At 32.8% G+C, this 21,388-nt stretch overlaps 5 protein-coding genes across 11 annotated transcripts; 1 reads left to right on the forward strand and 4 right to left on the reverse strand.

Annotated features, from left to right (window-relative positions):
• Positions 1-1,503: 1,503 nt before the first annotated feature.
• On the reverse strand, positions 1,504-2,814 carry LOC133294008 (UPF0329 protein ECU05_1680/ECU11_0050). The gene is made up of 2 exons (XM_061492654.1): positions 2,356-2,814; positions 1,504-2,092 (listed from the first exon to the last, which is right to left on the reverse strand). The coding sequence occupies exons 1-2, from the start codon at positions 2,737-2,739 to the stop codon at positions 1,922-1,924; spliced, it is 555 nt and encodes a 184-aa protein (XP_061348638.1). The 5' UTR covers positions 2,740-2,814; the 3' UTR covers positions 1,504-1,921.
• A 1,335-nt stretch (positions 2,815-4,149) lies between these two features.
• LOC133294033 (uncharacterized) lies at positions 4,150-5,892 on the forward strand. The gene is made up of 5 exons (XM_061492683.1): positions 4,150-4,317; positions 4,411-4,514; positions 4,649-4,820; positions 4,901-5,023; positions 5,116-5,892. The coding sequence occupies exons 1-5, from the start codon at positions 4,150-4,152 to the stop codon at positions 5,890-5,892; spliced, it is 1,344 nt and encodes a 447-aa protein (XP_061348667.1).
• Positions 5,523-7,595, reverse strand: LOC133293938 (small ribosomal subunit protein cS23-like). 3 transcript variants are annotated; one of them, XM_061492580.1, is made up of 3 exons: positions 7,311-7,595; positions 6,734-7,023; positions 5,523-5,761 (listed from the first exon to the last, which is right to left on the reverse strand). In XM_061492580.1, exons 1-2 carry the CDS (start codon positions 7,545-7,547, stop codon positions 6,742-6,744), a joined length of 519 nt encoding a protein of 172 aa, XP_061348564.1. In that variant the 5' UTR covers positions 7,548-7,595; the 3' UTR covers positions 5,523-5,761; positions 6,734-6,741. The 3 variants fall into 3 exon arrangements, with proteins under 3 accessions (XP_061348564.1, XP_061348555.1, XP_061348547.1); XM_061492571.1 differs by having other exon boundaries at positions 5,523-5,770; XM_061492563.1 differs by lacking the exon at positions 5,523-5,761 and having other exon boundaries at positions 6,555-7,023.
• Positions 7,596-9,245: 1,650 nt separating this feature from the next.
• On the reverse strand, positions 9,246-10,939 carry LOC133294015 (uncharacterized). The gene is made up of 2 exons (XM_061492662.1): positions 10,825-10,939; positions 9,246-9,799 (listed from the first exon to the last, which is right to left on the reverse strand). The coding sequence occupies exon 2, from the start codon at positions 9,797-9,799 to the stop codon at positions 9,602-9,604; it is 198 nt and encodes a 65-aa protein (XP_061348646.1). The 5' UTR covers positions 10,825-10,939; the 3' UTR covers positions 9,246-9,601.
• Positions 10,940-12,622: 1,683 nt separating this feature from the next.
• LOC133293956 (NADPH-dependent diflavin oxidoreductase 1) lies at positions 12,623-20,157 on the reverse strand. Of its 5 annotated transcripts, XM_061492605.1 has the most exons (13): positions 19,889-20,157; positions 19,670-19,747; positions 19,454-19,558; positions 18,972-19,063; position 18,786; positions 18,054-18,264; positions 17,713-17,810; positions 17,165-17,239; positions 16,850-16,969; positions 16,367-16,489; positions 14,628-14,747; positions 13,421-13,637; positions 12,623-13,324 (listed from the first exon to the last, which is right to left on the reverse strand). In XM_061492605.1, the coding sequence occupies exons 1-13, from the start codon at positions 20,030-20,032 to the stop codon at positions 12,795-12,797; spliced, it is 1,914 nt and encodes a 637-aa protein (XP_061348589.1). In that variant the 5' UTR covers positions 20,033-20,157; the 3' UTR covers positions 12,623-12,794. The 5 variants fall into 5 exon arrangements, with proteins under 5 accessions (XP_061348589.1, XP_061348583.1, XP_061348575.1 ...); XM_061492599.1 differs by lacking the exon at position 18,786 and having other exon boundaries at positions 16,859-16,969; positions 18,054-18,238; XM_061492591.1 differs by lacking the exon at position 18,786 and having other exon boundaries at positions 18,054-18,238.
• Between the last annotated feature and the right edge of the window lie 1,231 nt (positions 20,158-21,388).

Raw genomic sequence — 21,388 nt, forward strand, 5'->3', positions numbered from 1 at the left:
AAATCTTCGAGTAAACCATTTTTGCCTATTTTGGCCATTTAATCGATTAAATATTTGGTTTAATCGATTAAAGAAGGGCAGATTGGTAGATAGTTCTGAGTAAGGGACAAAATAATTATTAATTAATTAATGAAGGGCAAAAGGGTGAAAAAGCATATATATATATATATATATATATATATATATATATATATATATATATATATAATGTGTAAAAAATAAACTAAAGAGAATATTAAAATGTATATCTAACATAAATAAAGTAATATATTAGTAAATAAGTATTAAACTAAAGCTATTACTCTAATACTAATATGATTTTTTAACTTACATTAGTCTTATATTGAATAAGTAAAAGGAAAGGTAAAAAATTTCATCTTATGCCAGCCCTACTCGTGGAACAAGTAAAAGGGAAAGAGCTAAAGCTTTTAATTATAAATAGATGTCAAATTCTTATTACATTACAAATTGTTATTTGTCTAAATTGAATAAATTAAAAGGAAAAATGTTAAATTTTGGTTGTATATTAGGAAAAAATAATCAGCATGGCAAAATTGTTTTAAAAATTTTATTCAAATAAATTATAAAAAAAGAAGAGAAAGACCTTTTCAACCGTATGAACCGGGTTGACCGGTTGATAACCAGTTCTTCAAAATATATATTTTTTTATCAATTTTTAGAAATTCGATTTTACAGGTTGCTTAGAGCAGTCAGGAATAGTGATACCATTTCTCCTGATTCGGCTCTAAAAATTGTTATTAAGCTGACTTCTCTTGCTTTGATGAACCGAATATAGTTAATATAAAGAGCAGATCGTAAAGTAGTTCATACTCTCTTTTTTACCTGTAATTTGAACATTTTACAAAACATGAGAGAAAGAAAAAAGTTATATACTATAAAAAATTTATTATTTCAAAAACTTCAAAAACAGTGACAGTATATAGTACATAAAAGACTTTAGCTAGAATGTAGAAATAGTACATTTTAAAGGCTCGGTCATCACCCGCTTAAAATCACCTCACAAAAAGAAGAGTCGCATTGTGCCTGGGCTCTCTGAAAATTTAAAGGTCTAAGTTATTCTATGAATGGTTCAGCTCAAATCCCCAGAATCTCCCACACCTGTTTTGTTAGGCAATGAAGACATGGGAAGACAAACTTGATTTTTTATAGAGCATAGTCTCAGCTTTCTTCCTTTTCTTTTCTTTCTATTTTCTTTTGTTGCATTCAGGTATACCAAACTACATGTTTAGGGATTAGGGAGGAGTAATATGGAGAAAGTCAACTGACACACAACAACATACTCAATAATCTGCATTTCAGAGTCACAGAATGTTTCTCTTTTATTTTTCTTGATTACAAGGAGGGCAAGGTCCAAAACTAAGCACTTGTACCTTTCTCTTTTTAGTTAATTTACGAGGATTTAAATTTTAAATTCATAAGCATACTAAACATTTTTGATTACCCGGGCTTTGCAAGTTCACTGATAATACATGTTACGTTTAAAAATCATTAACCAACCAAACTATGTGAATAAAGGAATGTCTGAAATTACACAAGCTAAACAAAGAACTGGTTCGATATGTTTCTAATCAGAAGGTTGTATCTGGATCAAATCCAATCACCACTCGCTTGAAATCTTTCTACCAAAGTCACTTATTAAAAGAAAGCAGCATTGTTTGCACTTGAGCATGCAATCTAGTTAAGTTAGTACTTCTTTCAAAATTCCCAATACTAACCAGCATAAGACTTATTTTCATACATTATTATCATGCAACTTGTATAGACCAGCAGGGCTAAAGCATAAATGTGATACTCTGAATGAAAGAACTATTTTTATGAGGTTGCTTTGAACAAAAGACTAGATTCCACTAACCAGATAAAACAGACCCCAACCCCATACAAATGTGGAACTGCAAGAGGCTCAAAGTTGTGTTGTAGCAACAATGGATTCCAGTATTTTCTTCTCGAGATCAGTTTCATCAACCCACATGGAACTTTGTCGACGCAATAACTCTTTCTTCTCTACCTTCTTCTCATCATGCTTTTTGACTTTCATCTTCCAGTTCTCTAGTTTCTCAGCTCTTTCTTTTAACTGAACCACCAAAAAAAAAAGGAAAAAATCAAACAATGACAACAAGCTGAAAATTTAGACTGAATGTAAGAAATTTAACCGAAAAAAAAAAAACTTAATCAAAAAGTTTCTTTCAAACGCATATTAAATATTAGTTCGGATTACACAATTTAATAAAAAAAATTACATTTTTAAAAATTAGTGTAATTAAGCCAAATCCAAATCCTTCTTCAAACAACAATTGGGGATGTTAGAGAGAGAGAGAGAGAGAAACATAAACATACAAGGGTTTCTCGAAATTGTTGTTCGACGATGTTGCGTTCTTGTGCTCTGAGTTGTGCAGCTTGAGCCTTGAGTTTCTTGCGCTCTTCGTTGGCGACTCTGAGGGCTTCCCTGCGAGCGTCGTCTTTGCGCTGTTTCTCCAATTTCATCAACTCCATCTCTGCCATGTACTCCTTTCGAACCTCCGTCATCTGCTTCGCGTACTCCCTACGCAGACGCGCCAGCTTCTTCTCCGCTTCCTTAGGGTCGCTCGGCGCCTCCCAACTCCCCACGAACGAGGTCGGTGATAGGAACTTGTGGTTCTCACGGTGGTTGTTGTGGTGCGAAGCCCTTGCCAATGTGGCCAATGAGCGTGTGCTTGAACGAAAACGGAACAAGGGAGCCATTGTTGCTGTGAAAATTGGAAACCCTAATCGTTATCGTTATTTCACAAAGGAATGCTGACACAACACAAGGGTGTGTTTGGTTAGATGGAAATGGGTAAAGAAAACATAAAAAAGGTTATTGAATGATAGAATTAGAATCGGTTTTTTTTTTTTTTTTTTTTTTGTTTAAAAAGCTCACAAGCCTTCGGTTCAGAATCATTTATATTCCTATGATTTTTTTTTATTACATATGCTCTTGTGTTTTGTAAAAAATAAAAAATCACAAGAGTATATATGATAAAAAAATATACTCTTTTACAAATCACAGGGACATATGTGATAAAAAAAATTACAATGACATAAGTGATTCTGAAGCAAATCACATAGGCATTGATAAACTTTTTAGTTTTTTTTTTAGAAAAATTATATTCTCGTGATGAATGAGATTCATCTCTTACGTCATAATCACATAAAAAGACGTGTCTTTCTTTTTTTTCTTTTTTTTTTAAAAAAAATTGGTGAGCTCCACCTTTTTTGTTTCAAGATAATTTTCTTTTACTTTATGAGAGAAGTAAAATTCTTATTTTTATTATTATTTTAAAAATTTGACCCCATATTATTTTTTTTTTATTGTTATTTAGTCGTTGTTCCTATTTTTTACCAACTCAAGTGTGCAATTAAATTAGTTTATTTTTTTATATGATTTTCTTAAAGAAATGAGAATGAATTTTCTCATGTATTATTTGACATGATTATATTATATAACCATGATGAAATATGTGACAAAAAAATTAAAATATAAAATGACAAAATCATTCCATTAATATAACCATAAACAATTTCCAGGTTTTTAAGGTTTTTCCATGATGATGGCTGTGGCAGCCACATGAGAAAATGCTATTAATACGCGCCTCAAATTTTCAACTCTTGGTGAACAAATGGTGGCTTACCGAACCAATTCTTTCCTATAACTTCTTCAACCAAATAAGATAAAATAAATTATTTACAAAACACAAAAGGATAACAATATAAGGTTTTTGACCATTCAAACTAGTTGCAAGAATCCTACTTGACATCCCGGCGGTGACCTTTTCATAGCCCCCATGCCAATAAAGTAATAGGTCTTTCTTGAAGCTAACAATGGAAATTGTCTTAGTTTCTGGTCTTTATGAAAGCAGATAAGAGCTACCCTTCCTTGGGTGAGGCCAGTTCAACACAAAGGATGAATTCTCATAGTCATATTTAAGGTACTGGGGGAAGGTTTCATTTATAAGTGACAGGCAAACATTAACATATTGAATAAATCATATTTAAACTCTTGTGGTTTTCTTATATAAGGGTCTCCGATCATTGCCTTCCCCTTGTGGATACATACAAATTCCATTCATAACTTAAGGTCATCATCTACAGAATCAGGATATAATTGAAAATATGGGTCTGCTTGGAAAAAGCTTCACTTCCAAATTGAAAACAATCACCACACTTGCTGTTTCTAGGATTGTTATCTTGAAGAACCAACACAAAGTTCGAGCCTCCTATGCCCGGTCTGATGTTGCTCAACTCTTGAATCTTGGTAACCATGACCATGCTCTACTTCGTGTAAGTACAAACATTTACTTCTCACACACACTTTGTCTCTCCCTCTCTCTCTCTTACAAGCGAACATTAAATTTATCCTCTGCTGACTAACAGGTGGAGCAATGGATAACTGAGCTAAACATGTTGGACTTGTTTGTTATGATAGAGAATTATTGCAATTTCCTGAGAGAAAAAGCTGAATTACTTGAAAAGAACAAGTTAGTTTTCTTCTCCTCAGTTCTATGTTAGTTGAGTGAATCTTGGGCACCAAACTTAAGTGGTGATTAATTGTTTAATAAAACATATTTTAATATCCTAGTTTAATTAGATTTTTATTTAAATGTTTACATAGGGAGTGCCCCGATGAGCTCAAGGAAGCAACATCCAGCCTTATCTTTGCATCCTCAAGGTGTGGAGAATTTCCAGAGCTGCGCAAAATACAAGAGATTTTCACATCAAAATTTGGGAAAGAATTTGCAGAACATGCTGTCGAGTTGCACACAAATAATAGAGTGAACTCTAAGGTGCTGATTTGATCTCTTTACACCTCAATTCAAGATAATCATCCCATTATTCTGATAACTTTTCTTTTTGGCTTATCTAGATGATACAAAAGCTTTCCCCAAGACGCCCGGCCATGGAAATCAGAATGAAAGCACTAAAGCACATAGCTACAGAAGTTGGAGTTACTTTGCATTTGGAACAGGACCCCATATTGATAACTGCGGTAAGAAAATCATGTCCCACAAAGAAATAGCAACATGCCCTAATTGAATTGTGACATTTCATAGTGAAACAAATTCTCTTCTACTATTGCAGAATAAGTTGAACGTTGACCGAAGGCAGGAGGAACTGGGAACCAGGAAATGGGGTAGTGTTGATGATCCTAGGCATAAAGAAAATACCAAAGATGATCCTGATAAAATAATCCAGGATGTGGATTTATCTGATAGGAACGAGGAAAAGAAGAGATACAAGGATACAGCTGCTGCTGCTGCTGAAGAAGCTTTGGAATCAGAATCTTTTGGGATTGAAGTCAGTAAACACTCAAATCATAGAGTTGCACTCGGCAAGGTGAATGTGCATCCCATGGTGAGCTCAAGTTCTAAAAATGGGGATGAAGGCATTTCAATGAGCAACCATGGTTTTGATCTTAAAGAATTGGAAGGGAGAGAAATCAAAAAACAATTTACATGTGAAGAATCTCATTTAAGTCAAAATCCAAGAGATGATACAAAAACCTCAGGGAATACAGAGTTAGTTTCCAAGGAACACGTGGAGGAACATACAAATAGACGAGGCAACATGCTTGGTGAGTTAGGCTCAGCCAAGAGCTTCCTAATTGATAATAATGATCACAACAGTTCTGATGTAGCAACAGCACAGGAACACTTGAGTGAAGAAACAGCCCACACTTCTTACCATGCTATAAGATGGAATCCACAGAGGTCTCAAGCTGATCCTGCTGTAAATCCTGTAGTAAGAAAACCAGTGATGGAAAGCACAGGTCGAACATATTTTCAAAAGGAGATACATACGCATGATGAACATGTTGACCGGAAGATGTCAATGAGGACCAAATCAGCACAAAGATGAACAAAAAACTTTATGTTACTGTGACCCCGCCCCCCACACAAAAAAAAAAAAAAACTTTCCTTTCTTATTGTTTCTTCAAATGTGAACAAAACGCAAAACTAAAAAAAAATGTAGAAATTTAAGTACGAGAATATGTAAAAACCAATCCAGATCCCAACGACAACATTTTGAAGGCAATTCTGTTGCCATATATGGTTTCCCTCAAGTGTAATACCAATGTGACAATTTAGCTTCCCTTAAGTCCTCAACCTTGTTCTCCTTATGAATGTCAGACTTACAAACCAGAAAGGCAAAATGTTGATAACAGAAGTTGATATAGGACGAAAACGTAATGTTCAAGGGGCAAACCACTACTTATTTGTGTGAACTTTTAAGATGACAGTTCATGGTAGGTTTTAAGTTTACCCCAACAATGGTGAAAATCAGGATAACCAGTGATACCAAATAATCACAAACCTAGATTATGGCTGCTTGCAAATGGGAGCTAGCTGTAACATGGTTCAGTGCAAGCAACAAACTTGTATAAAATCTACAGATAAGTAAGTGCTTGATCTGAAAATAAGTAATTTAGATATAAATGAAAAAATAAAGCACTGACACAATCACCAAGAGGCCTGCTACCAAGCTTTTGCCACTTAGAAAGTTCAGTGACAAAACTAAGATACACAAAAAAGTAATGATTCACCTAAAAATAATGTCCCATTTGTCTGGTATACATAGCAAGAAAAAAAGCTCGACTGCAAATGCATTACAACAGAAGAACCATAACATTAAAAGGGAAACATCCTATTGACACACAACATCCTCCACGAAAGCAAAAAAAAAGTTTGAAATATCATACAATTGAGCTTAGGACAAGTTGCCACCACTCTGCTGCCACAAATTGATGATGTCAGTAGCTTGATTGAGAAGAATGATCATCTGCTTCTGAGATATCCAAGGCTTGCTCTCAAGTAACTCCTTGAGCTCTTCCCAAGCATCTTTCCTAGGCCAGAAGTAATAAGGGCTGAGAGGAATGGTGCCATGCCCAGGTATCATTTGGTCAAGTGCAATACCAATGTTCTTCTCCATCCAAATGAACTTCAACACAAGTCTTGGCTTCTCTGTTGGCTTCACAACCACTCCAAGCTTCTAAATCACAACAACAATTTAAAAAAATTAAAATAAAGCATACATAAGAAAATAATATTAAAAAAAAAATTTAATAGAGAAATGAAAGCATTTTCAAGATTTAAAATGGCACATCCTGAAATTTCTGCACCCCTTTTAAATATTCTCATTGGAATTACAAGAACATAGATACTTTCCAATTCATCAGAACAAATAGGTGAACCATTGGAGCAAACAAAAACATAAAAAAAAAAAAAAAAAAAAAAAAAGTGAAAAAACAAGGAAAGAGAGATAAAGGGTGATTGAACCTCAGTCTGGGGAAGGGGAGGGGGAGGAGGAGGGGATTCAGAAGAAGGGGCATCTTCAGCAACAGCAGCAGAAGCTGAAAGCCTAAAACTTGTGGGTGTTGCTTTCAATAAGTGTGAGGAGGAGAAGGGCTTTGGGTTTGTGAAGAGTGATGCTTTAATGGGTCGAAGAGATGGAAAAGTTAAAGGCTTCAGATTCAGAGTAGGAACCATGTTTGGCTGAATTGCCATCGTTAACATGTTTGTTGCCAACCACACTCAGACAAAGTAGAATTTTGTTAATGTGAACTGAGCAACTCAACAATTGGAAATGGAGATAAGGATGCTCCGTTATATGGACCCGCCCCGACACGCATTCAATCGGGTGCCCGATTATTTTGTTGGGATTTTGTTTATTTTTTTTTTTTTTTTAAACTTAAACCCTTTTTTTAATATTGTTAGAACTAGGAATGGAAATGGACCAGATGGCCCGGGCTCGACCTATTATATATAATAAAATGGGATAGATTCAATTTTTTCTATTTAAAAACAGCTTATATACTTTCTTTTACATACCGGCCCTATGACATATTATTTATTTTAAATAAAATAAACAAATTATTATTTTAATAATTTTGAAAGATAATGTAATATTATTTTAAGAAGAATGTTATACTTACAACTTATTTTTGTTAACAACCACATCTTAACCATTGACTTCCATCAATTTAACGGTTATAATTTATTAGGTCACACTTATTAATTAATTATTAATTTCAAATAAATTATAACCGTCAGATTGACGAAAATTAACGGTTAAGATGTGGTTGCAAGAGATTGTAAACGAAAATATGTTATAAGTATACTCTTTTTCTCTTATTTTAATTATTTTTTAATTATTGAATGTGTAATATGCTTAAACAAGCTAATAGACCTAGACCAAAGCTTTTGTTTTTTAAATATAGGCCAAACCAGACTTATACTCTGGACCTACACAAGGCTAACAGATCAAGACACGGTGAAAATATTTTATATAGACATGACTTATTTAAGTCAAAGTCCAACCCAACTTTTTTACATGAACCTATGATTTCAAGTAAAATACCCAAATCCTTCTTTAATAGACCAAACCTAGCTACTTTAAAACTCGAAATCTAAGTGTTATATTTCAATTGTATATGAGAACTCATCTTAGTAATAATTTTATTATTTAAATGAGTTTTAAAATCAAACTTAAGAGCTAAGACTACACGTACCAAAAACTAATAATTATTTAACGTAATATAATACATTTATCTATTTCACGATGGATGTTTAGATACCAAAACTTTAATTCACGGTTAAAAATTTAATAGTTATTGGTTATATTCAGTGAATTTTATCAACTTAGACTTTATCTCATGAGCCTTTAATTACTCCCTTGATGGTTCGCATCATCCCTGTATTTTAATATCGTGCAATTTACCCAACAAAATTTATTGGTAGAGCTTAAAAGCCCTTTCTATGATTCTCTAACAGACTAACACTATCTAAATAGATTACGGTCTCTACAAATCATCCACCTCCGGCAAATTAGAAAAAACTGCTTTTCTGGTTACTCCATAATTGCTGAAGCAATCTCTTCATTTAGCTAAAGCTCCACAACCGAATAATAGTATGGCTTTTGGTTTTGAACCTTATAAATATGATTTGGACTAGAGTTACAGTAAAGAAACTTTAGCCTAAATTATAATTTGGGATTTCCCTAACGGCAAACCAAACACATTAATATTGGTAGATTTAGACTAGAGTGACAGTCTGACATATAATACAATGAAATAATTTGATTAAGTATAAGCAAAATAATGAAAGAATTTCGACTCAACGAAAATCAAAATGAATGGAATTTAATGGACTTTAGTATAATCAAAATTCAACCTTAAAATCAAGCAATTTTAGAATAGAAATAGTTTCAACCTTAATAATTAATATATAGCAAAAATAGAACCAGTGTATATGATTTACATTTTATTTTTGCAATGGCATTCAGCCATAACTCAAGTAGCAGCTTTTCTTACACTTATCATGATCCCAGATTTGTGTTAACATCAAAGTATCTAAATGAGGCAAAAAAAGAAAAAGAAAAAAAGAACTCAAATATAGTTTGCCTACCATTCAGTTATTGTACATAAAGCAGGTTGAAACTTATTAACTACAAGATTCAATATCATTTTTTTAATATTCTCATGCTAAGAAGAAAGCCTGCATCCCAAACCAAAATGGTGAATACACCCAAAGTACTGTTTTTGTTCCACAAGCAATCAGCTTTAGACCTTCTATGGCATGCCTGCGTCACCCTCTTTCTTGCTCTTGGCAGCTTCAAACTTATCTATTGCTACCTGTAGTTCATCAGTACCACCAACAGCTCTCATGGTGTAGAAGTACGCCCCAAAGACAAAAGCTGTCAAACCCCCAGCAACTACCAAATTCTTTGCCTTGGGTGGAAGGCTCCTATATCCCGAAAGTCCAGCCATCTTGGTGAATGAGGAAAGATTTGAAAAAACAACAAAAAAAAGTTAGCACAATTTCACAATTAGGCTCAAGATCATGGTAGTTAAAATCGGGATTTTACCAAAAATCGGAAGGAGGATAAAAAATCGTAAATCGTAAAATCCTAACGTAGAAAAAATCGTAAAAGCGTTTGGAATTTTAATGAAATCGTTTTGATTGAAAAAAATCGTAAAATCGTAAAATCGCAGATTTAAATCGGGATTTTAACTACCATGCTCAAGATGATGCAAGTGCAGAAAATGAAGAAATTATTCCATTGTCCTAATAAGGTAAAAGTGACACGAAACCAAGAAAAATACAAGCACAAAAAAAAAAGGGCAATGGGACATCTAAACAGATATCATTCTTTGACGAATGGTTTTTTAGTAGTCATATCCTTGCTACCTTTATACAAGCCAAATCCCATCAGCTCTATTAGACTGTGTAGCTTAAAAACTAGTTTCATGTCATGCACACATGGAAATTCAGCAAATAGTGCAAGTGATTGACCTATGAACAAATAACAGTAGTACTCAAAACATGAGAAGAAAACTTATAAATCAATTCATAAACGACAAGACAACAATAGCTAATGCAAATAAAACAGAATTAATCAGAAGTATATCTTCATAATCATAACCCAACTTCTCTGATTGTTGTATTTCATTTCATTTTTCAAAACTTATAATACGCAAACAAAGCAACCATGTCAGCCCAAGATACCATGTCCTCACTCACAACCTTAACATTTTCACAAACAGAACGAGGGCACTCCCAACAAACAAACCCTAAACCCCAAATTCAAAGAAACTGCAATTGTAGTACTTGTTATTAAGAAGTAGGTATGTTGAGTGCTAAAGCTACTGCTACTGCTACTGCTAGGAATAAAATAAAAACCTTTCAATTCATTAATCATTATCATGTTGCAATGATAGGATAACATAAAATCTAACAATTCAAAATTTTAAGAATCGAAGATATGAACCAAACAAAACAAAATCCGCCTTACTTTACTATTTTCCACGAACTACTGAGTCGACAGCTACGGTAGAGTCAGATCGACCAAATTCACCTCTCTGCACCCTTTGGCGCTGTATCCCTGTGTTTGTTTATATAACAATTTCTTTCTTTGTTTAATTCTGATAAGTGCAAATTATTATTTAATTTTGTTTTAGTATGTTTTTTAAAAAGTTGAAATTTTTATGATAATAATGTATTTATACATAATTAAATTGTAACGTAAAAAAAAAATTATTTATTATAAATATATTAAAGGAAAATGATATTTATACCAAAATAAAATAAAAAAGGGCAATAACTACATTTAGAATTGTTATTTTTTTTTTTGGTAAACACATTTAGAATTGTTATTAACTCTATTTGTCTTGTATAGTTATTCAATAATTTGATTTTTTATTATAAAATATAAAAGTTAAATTATAGAAGATAGGAGAATTTATTTCCATTCCATTTGGCAGAATGGAAATTGAGTTAAATGAAATGAATTTATTCTCTTACACTCGATTTTAATTTCTCTTTTACATATTGAGGAGAGTGATTATTAATTAACATTCATTTTAATTGCTAAATATATAAGCGATATTAATTTTGTCTCTAAATATAGAAGCAATATTAATCTGTTTTGACAAATAAAGTAAATGTCAATTTAATCGCTCAATTATGAAAACTAACATTTAAATTGAATTTTTTTATATAAATGACTTGATGGCTGTATTAAAACTTTTATTAATATTCTTGTAGTTCTCAAATAAATAAATAACTTGGTACAAGTAAAAAAAAATTTATCAGAAAAACATGATTACTAGGGATCTGCAAGAAAAATGAGTTAGGTAGGAAAGTTAAAAAAAAATTGTTTGGTTAGAAAAAATATTACTAGAAAAATTGAGTGAAATTCCCTAAAATCTATATTTAGTTGAAGATAAAATATTGATGGGAAACCATGCTGAAATTACAAAATAAGCCTATACAAAATAATCCCAATGAGAATTAGTGTTGAAGTCATCAAGTTAAAGGGTTATTCAGCCTTTTTCAAAGGATAATTTTGGCACCTCCTATGTTCACCTTTTACACTTAGTTGGGTATCACCCAAATACCACCGTTGAATAAGGATTTGTGCACAGTATTTTTGGTCAAATTTTGCATACAAAGTTCAATTATTGGGGAAATAGGATAGCTAGGCAAATTTTTTAATAACTTCTATCAAATATGGACAAACTACTTATTCACTTTCAGATGTCTAGCAATGTTTCAAGATAACTTGTACCAAATACAAGTGCATTTTCATGGTACTACATTGAAATATGACCTTTTCATTGTACAACTATAAATCCCATTTTCGTTGGCCTTGTGCATATGGAATCATCTCCGTTGGTCAGGGAAAAATATATATAAATATTTAAACGAATTAGTATTTATCCTTTTAAAATACATAGAATTGTGTCATTTTAAATAAATAAAAAAATATACAATGAATATTATAGGGGGGGAAATGGGATTTTTTTTAATTTAAATTTTAAATAAAAAATACTAATTTTAACTAAAATAACCATCCTTTAAAATAACAAGCATTTTTTTCCATATATAAATCATGAAATGAAATGATAAGCTCATTGCCTTAAATCATAGGTGATAATAATCATTATAAGAAATAATTATTCAATGAAATATCTTTTGAAACTGTAATCCGTGAGATCAAACGTTTGGACAAGGTTATAGGAGGAATGCAAAAGGCACTACTTAATTGAGCGAGGAGTCCAAGGAAAAATGAATAAAAAAAAAATCAGGGAAAGTTACCTATTATTGGCAATAAATACATTACCAAAGGTCCAATTTTACAACAAAAAATATGCATCAATCTGATCCAAGCCACCAATACTAGACCTCGAGAAATTATAATATTATTGGATCTTCTTGACACCTATTAAACCTCACACTAAAATTCAGGAATTCAAGGCTTTCCTAAGACCATGCCTCAATATGAAATTTACCACACTTTTCTAATGTCCTAATCCACCTAACTGCAGCTTCCCTTGAAACCCCATTTTCTTTAGATACAATGTCCTCAAAAGCTGATGTAACATCTGCAGGCATTTTGGTTGAAGAACCTGCTATATAAACAGCAGCCCCCTCAGCTAGTAGGTTCCAAATCCTTTGGCTTTGTTCCCTCATCTTATGTTGAACATAAACCTTCTGGGGCTGGTCTCTTGAGAAAGCAACATAGAAACCTCCACCCTTTGCTTCTGAAAGCACCCCATTGATCTCTGAATGAGTCAACCAGAAATCTCTGTACAAAAAGTCAACATCTTCATTCCGGCAGCCAAAGAAGAAAATGATTGGAGCAGTGGGATGAGTTTTACTTTGCACTGCTCTTTCCTCCACAAATCCACGAAAGGGTGCACAACCCGTCCCGGGTCCAACGAGTATGAGGGGAAGTGATAGTGATGGTGTTGGAAGGGAACCTTTACTGAACCAGGCTGGAATATAGATGGCTGTTTAAAACAAAAAAATTAAGCACACAAACAGGTGAACTGGTGGTTACTTTCACTAAAATAAAGTGCAAGAAGTGGCTTATTTTGTGTACATACCATCTCGGGGATCTAACGCAGCTAGCCATGAGGAGCATAGTCCTTCTCTGTTCCTCTTGTAAGGTGTTGTCCAGGAAACCACATTCACAGTCAAGTGCACTTGATTGGGGTGAGCTAATTGAGAAGAAGATATGGAGAATGCTCTTGTTTTCAGTGGAGGAACCAATTGGACTAGCCATTCAAATGGCATTTGTACAGAAGGAAAATCCTCTAACACCTTTTTTTTTTTCCAACAAAGAGAATTTATGCATAAGTTTGATTCCATGAAACAGACAAGAAAACAAAAGCAGACAATCAAGGAATATCTAACAATTGTTAATTGGAAGCTAAATTAAACAACTATCATTCATTTAGGAGGCTATCTTACCCTCTTCCTTTCTACTCCCCTTCCAATGAAACTTATTTTATTATTCAAGAAGAAAAACATAATATGATCATTTAAATATAAAATAAAATCCCAGAACTGCGACAAATTTTGGAACCTACTTCTACATTCCTCATGTAACAAATCAAGCCCCTTTGTTAAAATTTTCCTTTAACTTCTTTTTCCTTCTTTCCTAAACAATTGTGCCAAATAAAAATCTACAGAAATAATGTATTTAGCTCAAACTATTAGTACTCTCGTATTAATATAGAAATACCAATACCTTTTAAGAAAATAGATAAAAAATTGATTTTGAAGACAAAAAAATATAATAGCCAACATGTCTTGATCAGTTTTAGCATATTTCATGCCAAAGAAAAAGAAGTCATATGACCAACATTGAATAAAATAATTTTTTTTTATTAATTTAATTCATATACACCAATTAACTTGAAATCAGGGCCAAAATTTTGGGACTAAAACTGTAGTCTAATGATTTCCTTTATCATAAGATTTTAACCCTTATTAAAAAGTAATGTCTTATTTCACTAATCTTGGTAGACAATATCTATATGCTCCCATTATGTCTATTTTTGCATAACATTTGAGTCATTAAGAACCACCCAACTCATCCATTATAGTTTCTTCATTTCTTTTCTATTCATGCACCAATTTTAGCTTGTCTTAATTTCAAAACACAGCCCTTGAGCATTCTCCACTTTCTTGCAAACCAAACAAAGCTGCTTAACACATCAGGGAAAAAAGAAAAGAATTCAGGGCATAAAAGTAACGAAGTGACTATCAAAGCAAAATCATGTATTATGTACAGCTCATTGACCTTACCTCAAGAACAGTTCTCCTTTCCTTCTGGTTGTATTGGTACAAGTCATCTCTTCCTTCAGGTGAAGCAAAATACTTGAGTCTTTCCCTCTCATGTTCAGCTGTTGCAAAAAAACTCATAACCTGGAACATCAAATTATTCCTACGTTAGCTTTTAATACACGAAGTTACAGGCATGTAAAAAAGCATGTTTGTAAGACTCAATTCATGCAGAAGCTCAAAAATATCCAGAATGACATCCACTTTTATTGCGCTTCTTTCCTCTGTCTCAATATTTAAGAAATTATCACGTTCCTATAAAATGATTCAATCATGAGAATCTTTTAATTAATTTATCATGTCTTTGAGGGCAAGCCTTGGAGTTGGAGCAACAATAAGGTAGCTCCTTAAAATTGAATGGTCACGGGTTAGAGTATGGGAACAGCCTCTTTGCAAAAATGCAAGGGTAAAATTGCGTACAATTGACCCTCACCCCTACCCTCGTAAGTCGGAGAGCCTTGTGCATTGGGGGTTTTCCCTTTCTGCCTTTCTCTCTGTACAATGATAATCTCTTTATACAGTATGATTAATTACTCTTGAGTGATTCTCATGTACTTTACGATTGTTTCAACCATGCTGCTATTATGACTTAGAATGTAGTCCTTATTATGATTTGCTTCGGGTGTAAATTACAACTTTCCCAAAAAAGTTGATTATTTTTAGTCATGGAACAAAATAGGCTAGAAATAGTTTTTTTTATACAATCGGTTCATGTTTCTATTCCAGAGAATGAATCAGTAGCCCAAGAACACAAATTGATAGAACTTAATTTTTTATTATTTTTTTTTTTTTTTTGCTTTTTTGTTCTCTGCCACACTATTTATTAAATGCATACATCGTAGGATGTTTTATTAGGATTAAATACATATTATTTGTTAAATACATATTCTCTCTCAGTGGAAATAAAAATAAATTGTGTTATCAACACATTTTTTTGCTCAAAAACTCTTCCTAAGCACATAAATAAATAAAAAATATTTCTTTCTAGAAATAGGTTCCCTCAAAATAAACACACCCTTCTAATTCCCATAAATCTTTGTTATTATGACCCTTCAAAATGGCCTTCACATTTTCCCATTCCTCCAACAAATTGTTCTTTGGGTCCTTCTATAATTCTTCATGATCTTAATTTGTAAGTCCAAAACCAATCTCAGACTAAGTAATGAAGGTTCAAACTCAATATCAGGTTCATTCTCACCCTAGATGTTTTAGAAGAGGTATGTACAAATACAATGCTAATAAAAACTTAGGTGAAGAATATTTCATTAGTGAGACTCATTCTCCCAGGGGTGGTATCAGTTGTTTATCACTAATCAAATGTAGTTCAAAGAAGACATTTGTCATACTTTTATTGCAATGACCTTTAACAGGTTGAATTATTAGAAAGAACAACTGAAATATGATAAACAATAAAAAGAAGAGACAAGAGTAATTGAGATTTTAGATAACACTGGGAAATTTAACAGCTAGATGTTTATCAACATTACTCAGCCCATTGTGTGGGTCTCTGTTAGATTCCACAATGCAACCAACTTGAGCATTTTATTAACTCATTAAATCCTCACAACCAAGATGAAAAAATTCAAATAAAAAAGAAGGGAAAGAACATAAAATAAAAGAAAGAGGGAAACATTGAATTCAATTAGGTAATTCTCTTTTAAAACGACATAATAAAAGGACAGTCAAAACATACTGCATCTTGCCTCAAAGAAATACCGCCGAGGGGAAGCTGAAGCGACATCCATTGTAAATTCCACAAAAGTTCTTAATTTTAAAGGGACTCTAGAGCCATGTGCAATGTGATCGTCCATTTCTATAGGACTAACCTGAAATTAAGGGATCTCTTAGAAGAAAAATTTACACAAACACATCAAAGAAAAATATTAATTTAATAAAAAATGGCAATGGGGTTGAAGGCATGCACAAAAGCAAAGCACAAGCAGACATGAGCAACTATATGTTTCTACTATTTCCATAAAGAAAACTATTCAGTGAGAACATGACTTCTAAAACACTGGAAGCATTAAGCAATGGTACAAAAACCTTATGGCTTGTTTCCTTTATTTCTAAATCACATTGAGAAGAGTTCATTTTAGCTGATTAAATGTGTCAAACAATGAGGAAGCATAGTGTGAATTCAATGTTGAGCAAGGTCGAAGAACCACATTAATATTAACTAATCTTACAAGACTCACGGTGATGAATGAATCAGGATCCAAATTACAACGTCGTATGAAAGCATCAACTGCAGCCAAATCTTGACCAGGTAGAATTTCGAGGACATCACCAGTATCATAATCAAAAGCCTGAGGAACCCATAATGCATCTTTTAATTCAAATGAGGAAGATAAATAGCTGTGTAGCTATTTTACAACATGATGTAAAAATAGAATCTGAAGCAAAGTAATCTGTTCTTAATATGTAACCTCATACCAAAAAAAATGAATTCAAGTTTATACATCTATGTACAGCAAGGTTAAAGAAGACAAAAGATAGCTTACAAGTGAAACAAATTCAAATTCAAAATGACGAACATCTTTTCCACAGTTTGATCTGGTCAAAGGAAGATTCTTCACCTGCTCGATCAGAATCAAGTTAACCGAGGCATGCAACAGAGAGTAGATGACTTGGTAAAAGATGAATAAATATATTGAATATTGTTAGATATAATTCACCCCACAGCTTAAACTTTTGGAAGAGTTGGTTTATGATAAATATATAAAGTTAGAGCCCCTATATATATATATATATTCAATTCAAACTGCTCATACACACTTTTCTAGATTGATACAGAAATAACATTCCCTTTGTTACTCTTAATTGATATAAACCACTACAATGCTACAGATCAAATGTCTTATTCTTTACTCCAAAGGAGCTGATGAATTGATCTATCTACCATATAGGTTGGCCAGTGCAATGCATAGAAATAGATGGACAATGCACAGCGCCTTGTCATTGATCATGCTACCAAGTACTGGCAATCAGCAGAATGAGCATATTCAAAAATGGTTTACAACTAACAAAGATATAGTGTCTTATACAATACCATTTTAAGAAAGCAGCCCGGCCTACTTCTGTCAGAAGATGATTTTCCAGAATGCATTGAACGAGCACTCCCAATTTGAATATCAAGACACGTTAAATCTGAAAGAATCACATATGTAATAAAGTAATAAAAGCAAAGGGTTCTACCTATTTTGTGCTAGTTCGTTATTTAATATGTAAAGTCTTATTATCTAAGCATTTGATATGCATCCTATTCAATATAGGTGGTAAATTGTAAACAATAAAAGCAAAATACGTGCAAAGACTTCCATGATGCCAAAAACTAATTACTAAGGAAACATTGCAAGTCAACCAAGAATTTAATGACTTTGGTTGAGATACCTGAGGTAGTAGAAGAATGTGACTCAGCATTTTCAATGTTGTGATATGTGATTTTGACTTTTGGTTGATCAATCAATAATGTATCTTGAATCAAAACATCAGGTCCATTTGGTAAGAATTCTGGTTTAATCATGTTTAACATTCTCCACAGAGAAGACATCCAAGGATCCAGAGAACCTTCATAGCTACAAATAATTATACCATCTTTAGTCTTTTAAAAAATAATTGTGCATTACAATGAACAAAGAGGACAAGAAAAATTTTGATTAAAAAAAAAAATAATTTAATAAACAAAGATCAACTACACAGCACAAGGAATTCATTGAGTATAACAGAGCTCTCCATAGCAGGTAGTAACAAGCTCTAATACAGAAATCGTAAAGGTAGATTCATATCTTCCAAAGAACTTTACTCAATCAACCTATGTTTTTGCCATTGTAACCTTATAAGTTAAAGAATGCAGACAAACAATAGCAGTCACATCAGAGACAAAGGTATTCATTGAATATTTGAATATATATATTTTTTGTTTTATTGGTGTTAGTGGCAGACAACAGAGACCAAACCCCATATTTTGGCATTATAAATAGTATAGATGTTTCAAACCCTTTTAGTTTCACAGATCACATCATATATAGATATTAGCATTTTACATTTTTACTCCCATGCTTAGATAATATGTTTTCTACTAAAGGAAGCATTTATCAAAGAAAAGAAGAGAAGTATTCTCACACTTGAATGAATATCAACCAATAATAATAATAATAGAAAAGAATTGAATACTAAATTAGTACATTCTTGATAAATCAATAACCCAATCAAATCAAAGCTTTTCATATTCCACAAGCATAAAGGTATATATGTTTCAACTAAATCAAGCAAAACTTTCTTAATTGACAACATGATCCATAACCATACCCTGAAGGGTGTTGATCATCTCCCAAGCCTCTTTCTATTATAGCTGTTCCTCCAAGGTCCATTAATCTTTTGTCCAGCTTCTTTGCAACAAACTACAATGGTTCACACGTGAGGGTTTATACAAAGCATCAAAGTAGAGAAAATAAAGATACTTCAAAGACAGTAAAAATGGCTTCCATCAAAATTGTGCAGTTACTAAGTTATTTTCAATATCACCCAGTGTCTATTTTGCTCGTAATGATTCAGCATCAAGATATACATAGTCAACAAACGATGCAGCATTAATGAGCATTGCAATACTATGAAGCACCAACTCCGACATGACGTTTTCAATACGTTCTCGATACGACCGTTAATTCGTCGATACGATACAATAAGTTTCCGATACGCGTATCGGATACATTGGAAAAAAAAAAATTGGAGTATCGATGCTGCATAGTTGCAATACTTTATCTAACGAATAAAACAAACATAATAGTTACATTGTACTTCTGATAACCAGAATCACCCAAACCAAAAACAGCATAGAGAATCCCCTTCAGCCAATGCTGGTTTAGGTTTCTCTGAAGAAGATACCTCCAAAAGACCTGCATAGGCAAAAGAAGAATCAGTAAAATAAACGGTTAAAAAAAAAAAAAACCTCAAATCATGCCACAAAAAGTAACTAGATAGAATATAAAAGACCCTTTAAAAGTAACCTTCATGGAATCAGGTGTATCACCCTGGCCTGTGGTAGAAACCACAAAAATCACAGCCTCCTCCCGTGGTAACAAACTCTGTACATAGCAATCAACATTACGTTTTCAACTTTCAATTCAAAAGAACACTTTTGCAAAACCCAACAGTGCAAAACACCAGAAAAAAAGAAAGAAAATGAAATCACACATAAAAGTTCCATTTAAAAGAGGAACACAGACAGGATCATATTGATCGAGAGAGAGAAGGTTGATGGGGCAGCCTCTTCGTTCAGCTTCGCGAGCAAGACGTTCAGCTGCATCCAATGCATTTCCTGTCTGAGTTGCATACAGTATAAGCATCTTACGGTGGTGTTGAATTTGCATGCCTCTCACCTTCAAAAACTCAAAAGCTTCAAACTTTTTATAAGGGTTTTGGACAAAATGATTTGCAAATTGATCACAACGTGGTGGGGTGAGGGGAGAAAGAATATGCAGCGATGGTTTTAACTTTTAAGAAACTGGACCGAACTCAATTCATGAAACTTTGGGGACATGGTTTTAAGGAAAAAGGATTTTATTTTGTTTTGTTTTGTTAGAATATATAAAAAAAAAAAAAAAAAGAATTTTTGTGTGTGAATACAATATTAAAAATGTTCAAATAAAAAAATGATATTGAAATTGTTTTATAAGTTAAAAAAATTCTTTTTAAATAGGGGTAGAATATTATAATAATCAACTAGTATTACTACAAATATTACTACCAATCATTTTCACCGTTAGATCGATTATATGGATCTAACGGTTATATTTATTTTCATCTTTGTATAGTTATTATTCATATTAAATAAGAGAAATCATAATCATATAAATGTGGAAATAAATATAAAGTATTAAATTTGAGGAATCATAACCATACAAAGATGAAAATAAATATAACCGTTGGATCAATATGATCGATCTAACGATAAAATTGATTGGTAATAACACTAGTTAGCTGTTACAATATCTTATCCCTTTTAAATAAAAGTAATATTTTGATTTTTTGTTATGATTTTTTTTTTTTAAGTCGGTACTCCCTTCAAACAATAATAAACTGAGAAGAGTTTTTGTTTATTTTTTGAAAATTCCTCGTCCCAACGGCGGTAAATATATAATATATAAAAAGAGAAAGAGAGTGAGAGAGGGAGTTGGTGGGATAATCAATTTGGAGTATAGATAAAGGGAAATTTGTTTCTTATACAATACATAAAAAAAATGGGTAAATTTTTTTTTTTTTTTTTTAACGAGTTCCATTCATTTTTTGTGAATTATATGAAGTAAAGCATAGAAAAATCAAGCCCATAGACAAAAGGGAAGATGCTGCGTTCAAACTTCAAAGCTGAGAATAAGAGAGACAGCGGATTAAGGATGTCAAGAGTTAAAAGGATAGACAATTACGGATTTATCACTGTGCGCGACTGATGCACAGTTGAAACCAGTGTTATAAGAACCGGACTGGACCGGTCGGTTCGAACCGAAAATCGATAAACCGATCAGGTGACCGATCTGGGTAGAGTGATGGATCGAACATGCAAACAATTCGGTGTGAACCGGCCGATTTTACCAAAATTGGTGACTCATCGGGTCAAAAATAGAACAGAAAAAGAAAAGAAGGGAAAGTGTCGCCGGGATGGGGGAGATGACTTGGCTGAGGATGGGATCCACCAGGAAAAGGTCACATGGCGTATAGATGTCTTGCCA

Source organism: Gastrolobium bilobum, unplaced genomic scaffold (assembly GCF_033153095.1).
Source record: "Gastrolobium bilobum isolate Gb01-03AN ecotype WA unplaced genomic scaffold, APGP_CSIRO_Gbil_v1 utg115563, whole genome shotgun sequence".
Classification (NCBI taxonomy): Eukaryota; Viridiplantae; Streptophyta; class Magnoliopsida; order Fabales; family Fabaceae; genus Gastrolobium; species Gastrolobium bilobum.